The sequence below is a fragment of the Colobus angolensis genome, unplaced genomic scaffold (genome assembly GCF_000951035.1).
Source record: "Colobus angolensis palliatus isolate OR3802 unplaced genomic scaffold, Cang.pa_1.0 Scaffold9, whole genome shotgun sequence".
NCBI classification, from domain to species: domain Eukaryota; kingdom Metazoa; phylum Chordata; class Mammalia; order Primates; family Cercopithecidae; genus Colobus; species Colobus angolensis.
Window position 1 is genome coordinate 10,139,894 of NW_012122931.1, and position 7,151 is coordinate 10,147,044.

The 7,151-nt window shown below is 44.4% G+C and overlaps 1 protein-coding gene across 1 annotated transcript in view; it reads right to left on the bottom strand.

Moving 5' to 3' along the window:
- RABEPK (Rab9 effector protein with kelch motifs) overlaps positions 1–7,151 on the bottom strand; it is a 32,954-nt gene that overhangs the window by 14,550 nt on the left and 11,253 nt on the right. Inside the window, exon 4 of the mRNA XM_011931382.1 lies at positions 4,775–4,927. Within this exon, the coding sequence (XP_011786772.1) occupies positions 4,775–4,927 (153 nt within the window). The remainder of the gene's footprint in view (positions 1–4,774; positions 4,928–7,151) is intronic.

Sequence of the window (7,151 nt, forward strand, 5' to 3'; positions counted from 1 at the left end):
GAGCTTGCAGTGAGCCGAGATTGCGCCACTGCACTCCAGCCTGGGCCACAGAGCGAGACTCCGTCTCAAAAATAAAAAAATAAAAAAATAAAATAAAATAAAATAAAATGCCACAGGAAACATCTGTAATATGTGTGGGACTCAAACGTAGACCTGGAGACTGAAAAAGTCTCAGCCTACATGCAAAGCAAAATGTAGCTGTCTCTATAGCTACAGATCTTGGAGAGCTTTTGGACCTTAGAGGGAGCTAGAAAGGTATACATGTCACCTCCAGGCCCAGAAGACTCTGGCCATGTTGCTGCCAAGTCAAACACCAGCACAAAGAATCACAAAGGAGTCCTGAGCATTTGAGGGACTTGCCTTGGTAGCAACTAATACATATTTCATATTTCTTGGGCATGATGTCAAATTATATTTTCTAGGAGAGAAAAGGGATATGATAGAAAATCACCCTCTTTAATATAAAAATTAGCTTGGCATGGTGGCTTGTGCCTGTAATCCCAGCTACTTGGGAGGCTGAGGCTGGAGAATCATTTGAATGCGAGAGGCAGAGGATGCAGTGAGCTGAGATTGCGTCACTGCACTCCAGCCTCGGCAACAGAGCGAGACTCTGTCTCAAGAAAATAAAATAAAATAAAATAAAATAAAATCACTCTCTTTGACAGAAGCTTTCCAAATTCTCACTGTATTTTATTTCAATGGATACCATTATTGAAAATCAAAAGGCCAGGGTTCCAGAACTGATTTCCCTTTGTCAAACCTTAACTACACCAACTACCACAATTATTGAGCATTAATTATGTGCCAGATACTGAGTTTATTTAAATCCTTGACAAATTAACAAGGTAGAAACTATTATTATCCAATGTGACAGAACACAGAGGCAGAGAGAGAGTAAGTCACTTGTCCAAGGTCATAGTTAGTGCCTAGCAAAGCAGAGACCCTCATCTGTGCCCTTAACCACCACATCATACTGCTATTCCTCCAAGCAAATTGGCTTCACAATTAGCCAAATGGTCTGCCAAGTGTCTATGTCTTTCTTCTTTTTTTTTTTTGAGATGGAGTCTTACTCTGTCACCCAGGCTGGAGTGCAGTGGCGCGATCTCAGCTTACTGCAACCTCCACCTCCCAGGTTCAAGCGATTCTTCTGCCTCAGCCTCCCAAGTAGCTGGGACTACAGGCACCTGCCACCACACCCACCTAATTTTTTTTTTTTTTTGTATTTTTAGTAGAGACAGGGTTTCAGTATGTTGGCCAGGCTGGTCTGGAACTCCTGACCTTGTGATCCGCCCTCCTCATCCTCCCAAAGTGTTGGGATTACAGGCATGAGCCACCATGCCCTGCTGTGTCCACTCTATTTCTGACAGTGTTCTGTACCCTGAATATTCAACAATAAACAAACTCTTCCCTTGGAAGCACTTATGTTCCATAGAGGGAGGGCAGGGAGGAGGAGGGACGACAGGAAATACCCAAACAAATAAATCAAATTAAAAGATAACATACTGTCTGAAGGAATTTAAATACTTGACACGTAAGAAAATTTGGTCCTAGTTCCTAAACTCTGACCAACTATTGTACAAATAGATTTTTTTTTTAATTTTTATTTTTTTATCGGGCAATACTCAACAAATGCATTAGGTGGGCAACACCCCAAATATATTGTTGATAGAGGGAACTGAGCAAGAGTTGGCTGACATGTGAAAAATGTCCAGGTCAAAAAATGCTTTTTTGACAGGGAGTCTCACTCATTGCTCAGGCTGTGGTACGATCTCGGCGCATTGCAACCTCTGCCTTCTGAGTTCAAGCGATCCTCCTGCCTCGCCCTCGTCAGTAGCTGGGACTACAGGCATGCACCACCATGCCTGGCTAATTTTTGTATTTTTAGTAGTGACAGGGTTTCACCATGTTTGCGAGGCTGCTCTCGAACTCCTGACTTCAGGTGATTTGCACACCTCAGCCTCCCAAAGTGCTGGGATCACAGGTGTGAGCCACCGCGCTGGCCCAAAATGCATATTTAAATTTAAATGCATATAAGTTTTTTTGCCTATCAAATTAGCAATGTTTAAAACTGATAAATTCAGAGCTGGTCAGTAATGAAAGAAACATTGTTAAACACAGTTGGAGAGAGGATAAACTGGAAAAATCTTTCTGGAGAGCAATTTGGTAGTGTGTATCAAAACCTTGAAAAGGTTCACAATATTTTACCTAGTCTTTTTATTTCTTGGCAGGAACCCTAAGAAAATAATTTGAAATACAGTCTATGACTTCTGAATGAAGATGTTGACTGCTTTGTTAATTATAATGGTAAAAACCTGAAAGGAACTAAATGTTCATAAATGGAGGAATTACGGTGTTATGGAGTATTTTATATATAATGGAGCATGATACAGCCATTAAAAATGATGTTGGCCAGGTGCAGTGGCTCATGTCTGTAATCCCAACACTTTGAGAGGCTGAGGCAGGCGAATTGCTTGAGCCCAGGAGTTTGAGACCAGCATGGGCAACATGGCAAAACCCTGTCTCTACAGAAAATACAAACAAATTAGCTAGGCATGGTGGCAAGCGCCTGTAGTCCCAGCTACCTGGGAGGCTGAGCTAGGAGGATCACCTGAGCCTGGGTGGTTGAGGTTGCAGTGAGCTGTGATCAAACCACTGCATCCCAGCCTAGGCAACAGAGTGAGACCCTGCCTTGAAAAAAAAAAAAAAGGCCGGGCGCGGTGGCTCAAGCCTGTAATCCCAGCACTTTGGGAGGCCGAGACGGGCGGATCACGAGGTCAGGAGATCGAGACCATCCTGGCTAACACGGTGAAACCCCGTCTCTACTAAAAATACAAAAAAAACTAGCCGGGCGACGAGGCGGGCGCCTGTAGTCCCAGCTACTCGGGAGGCTGAGGCAGGAGAATGGCGTAAAACCCAGGAGGCGGAGCTTGCAGTGAGCTGAGATCTGGCCACTGCACTCCAGTCCGGGCGACAGAGCAAGACTCCGCCTCAAAAAAAAAAAAAAAAAAGTTAACAACAACAAAAAACCCAAAACAAAACAAACAAATGATATGATATTAACAAAGCACTGTTATTAATAACCAATCAATTATTTTTGCTAAAGCCAAAAAATATGACCTATTTCTCCTGGCATTATGAAATTAAAAGGAAAAAGTTATGAATGTGTAAATATAGTATGATCTCAGGCTTGTGAAAACAGAGAAAAGACAGGAAGAAGACAGAAATTTGGGTTGGGCACATTGGCTCACACCTGTAATTCCAGCACTTTGGGAGGCCGAGGTGGACAGATCACCTGAGATCAAGAATTTGAGACCAGCCTGGCTAACATGGAGAATCCCCATCTCTGCTAAAAATACAAAATTAGTCAGGCGTGGTGGCGCATGCCTGTAATCCCAGCTACATGGGAGGCTGAGGCAGGAGAATCGCCTAAACCCAGGAGGCGGAGGTTGCGGTGAGCCGAGATCGTACCATTGCACTCCGGCCTGGGCAACAAGAGTGAAACTCTGTCTCAAAAAAAAAGACAGAAAGTTGTTAATAGCCTTAATGCAATAGGATTGTGGATGACTTTTCCCACTTATTTGTATTTTTCAAGTATTTTACAATGAACATAAATAATATTTGTAAAGAGAAAAACAAAAACAAACAAAAGGCAAAAAGACATGTCCACTTCCCCACAGGTGGTTTAGCCACCTCCTCTCAGTGGTGATGTTCTCAAACTGCTTCCTCTGTGATAAAACGGCCAGTGATGGAAACAGGAAGGTATGAAAAACAAAAACAAACAAACAAACAAAACGTCTTGTCAGTGAGACAAGTTAGGAACTTTGTACTTTTGGCTAAAAGAAACATACTAGGAGGATCCAGGTCAGTGTTTCTTCAGTTTGGCACTACTGACATTTTAGACCTGATAATTCTTCCCTGTGGTGGCTGTCTTAGGCAGGACAGGATATATATACAGCAATATCTGGCCTCTACCCCTAGAAGCCAGTAGCCCACCCTACCCCCAGTTGTGATAACCCAAAATGTTTTCAGATATGGCCAAACGTCCCCCAGGGAGGACCTTTGGAGGACCTTACTGGAGGACCACTAATCTAGGTGACTTGGGTTCTAAGCCTGGCTCTGTCACTGACTCTCTTGCGACTTTATTTTTTTAAATTTTTTTTCCTTTTTCTTTTGAGACAGAGTCTCACTCTGTCGCCCAGGCTGGAGTGCAGTGGCACGATCCCAGCTCACTGCAATCTCCACCTCCCGGGTTCAAGCGATTCTCCTGCCTCAGCCTCCTGAGTAGCTGGGATTATAGATGCCCACCACCATGCCCAGCTAATTTTTGTATTTTTAGTAGAGATGGGGTTTCACCATATTGGCCAGGTCGATCTCAAACTCCTGACCTCAAGTGATCCGCCTGCCTTGGCCTCCCACAAGTGCTGGGATTACAGGCGTGAGCTACCATGCCAGGCCTCTTGTGAGTTTAGGAAAGTCACTTTCCCCTTGATAAACCTGAGTTGCCCATTTGGCATAGCTGTTCTCTGAAGTCCCTTCCAGCTTTGACATTTAACAAGTTAAAAATCGTACGTGTTACCAACAATTGTTTTTATTCTGTTGTTTTCAGATTATGCTACAAGTTAAAATTCCTCTTTTCTATGATGTCAGCAAAGTTAAATGGTAATCAGTATAATCCAAATGTACTAGAATTATAATTGGATACACACACACACACACACACACACACGAACATTTATTTGTATGTACATAAATAAAATAAGCTTTGGCTACTTACCAGGATTCAGGACTTGTAGACAATTTCGATTTCCTGATTGGTTGGCACCTCCAAATACCCAGATATGGTCAGATGTGCAGGAAGGAATGAAGCTAGCATGTTCATAGCGGGGCAAGAGGCCCTTGCAGGTAACTAAATCCCACTGGTGTTTTCCTGGAAAACATTTCACCCAGTTCCTAGATTGGGGCTGCCAACTGTTATACTGGTTGGCACACTTGGGGAGGGTTGTGAGAAGAGGGCCATAAACATAAATGAAAGCCACTGAATCACTTAAAGGGCATGTTGTCAACCTCCAGAAAGTTCTATAATAGATACTTAGGGGGCTGTCTGCCTAGTCCATAGACCCTGTTCTATGGAAACTGTCCCCACTTTGTCAACCACAAGGGTAGATCCCAGATGATATGTTTGTACTACACTTTGACTTTGTAGCTTTAGCTGATTGGGTTGAAGGTAGCCAATGAAACCAGAATGAGCCAACCAGATCAAGTGCTTCCACTTTCTCATGATCCTGGGCTCTACTTCCTGTCCTTGAATTCTTTGAAACATGCCTGTATCGGCCAGGCACAGTGGCTCACGCCTGTAATCCCAGCACTTTGGGAGGCCCAGGTGGGTGGATCACGAGGCCAGGAGATCGAGACCATCCTGGCCAACATGGTGAAACCTCGTCTCTACTAAAATACAAAAAAATTAGCCGAGTGTAGTGGCATGTGCCTGTAGTCCCAGCTACTTGGGAGGCTGAGGCAGGGGAATCGCTTGAACCCAGGGTTATTTTACTTGGTTAACCAAGCAGAGGTTGCAGCAAGCTGAGATTGTGCCACTGTACTCCAGTCTGGGAAGACAGCAAGACTCCATCTCAAAAAAAAAAAGAAAAAGAAAGAAAGAAACACGCCTGTATCTGACTAAATAAATTCCTCCTTTTTCCTCTGGTTTAAGTGGGATTCTGTTACTTGCAAATACATGATGGCTGGCTAAAACAAGTTCACAGAATAATAATACCTAACCTTGGCCAGGAGCGGTGGCCCATGCCTGTAATCCCAGCACTTTGGGAGGCCGAGGCCGGCGGATCACGAGGTCAGGAGATCAAGACCATCCTGGCTAACATGGTGAAATCCCGTCTCTACTAAAAATTAGCCGGGCACGGTGGCGGGCCGAGGCCGGCTGATCACGAGGTCAGGAGATCAAGACCATCCTGGCTAACATGGTGAAATCCCGTCTCTACTAAAAATTAGCCGGGCACGGTGGCGGGCGCCTGTAGTCCCAGCTACTCAGGAGGCTGAGGCAGGAGAATGGCGTGAACCTGGGAGGCGGAGCTTGCAGTGAGCCGAGATCTCACTGCACTCCAGCCTGGGTGACACAGCGAGACTCTGTCTCAAAAAAACAAATAAACAAACAAACAAACAAAGCCTAACCTTTATTATTAATAGTAGTTATTTTACTTGGTTAAGCAATTATACAAGACCTTTACAGGCATTATCTTGTTAGATCTGAAGCAAATTATTATCCCTACTGTATAGGGCACTGAGGCCCAGATGGTTGAGATGGTGTAGCCAGGGTCACCAAGCTATTAATAGGTTGCAGTAAAGACGTAACTGAACTAATTTAATGTAATTGAGGGCTAGAAGTGATTTAATTTATCTTTGAATTTTTTTTTTTTCTGAGATGGAGTCTTGCTCTGGAGCAACGAGTGCACTGGCTTAATGTCAGCTCACTGCAACCTCCACCTCCCAGGCTCAAGCGATCCTCCTGCCTCAGCCTCCCAAGTAACTGGGATTACAGGCGTGCGCCACCATGCCTGGCTAATTTTTGTATTTTTAGTAGAGATGGGTTTCACCATGTTGGCCAGGCTGGCCTCAAACTCCTGACCTCAAGTGATCTGCCTGCCTCGGGCTGCTAAAGTGCTGGGGGATTACACTTCGTCCAGCCTACCTTTGATTTTTTTAGTGCAGGGAGTAGAAATTCAAATGCCTAGGCAGGAGTAACAAAGACTGTGGCAAACTGGAGAATAAGAGCCCTCTTGATAGGTGGCAGCTCAGTTCCATTTAATTGTTGCTATGTAGACAAGCAGGCCTAATGACATTAGATTTTCCAACATTATCAAGAGAAGCCAAACCATTTAAATGTCTATATAGATTTCTGCATGATTGGTTGGTAAACAATTTAAGATTAGGCTGGGCGTGGTGGCTTATGCATGTAATCCTAGCACTTACTGAGGCCGAGGTGGGTGGATCACTTGAGGTCAGGAGTTCAAGACCAGACTGGCCATGGTGAAACCTTATCTCTACTAAAAATACAAAAATTGGCCGGGCGCGGTGGCTCAAGCCTGTAATCCCAGCACTTTGGGAGGCCGAGACGGGCGGATCACGAGGTCAGGAGATCG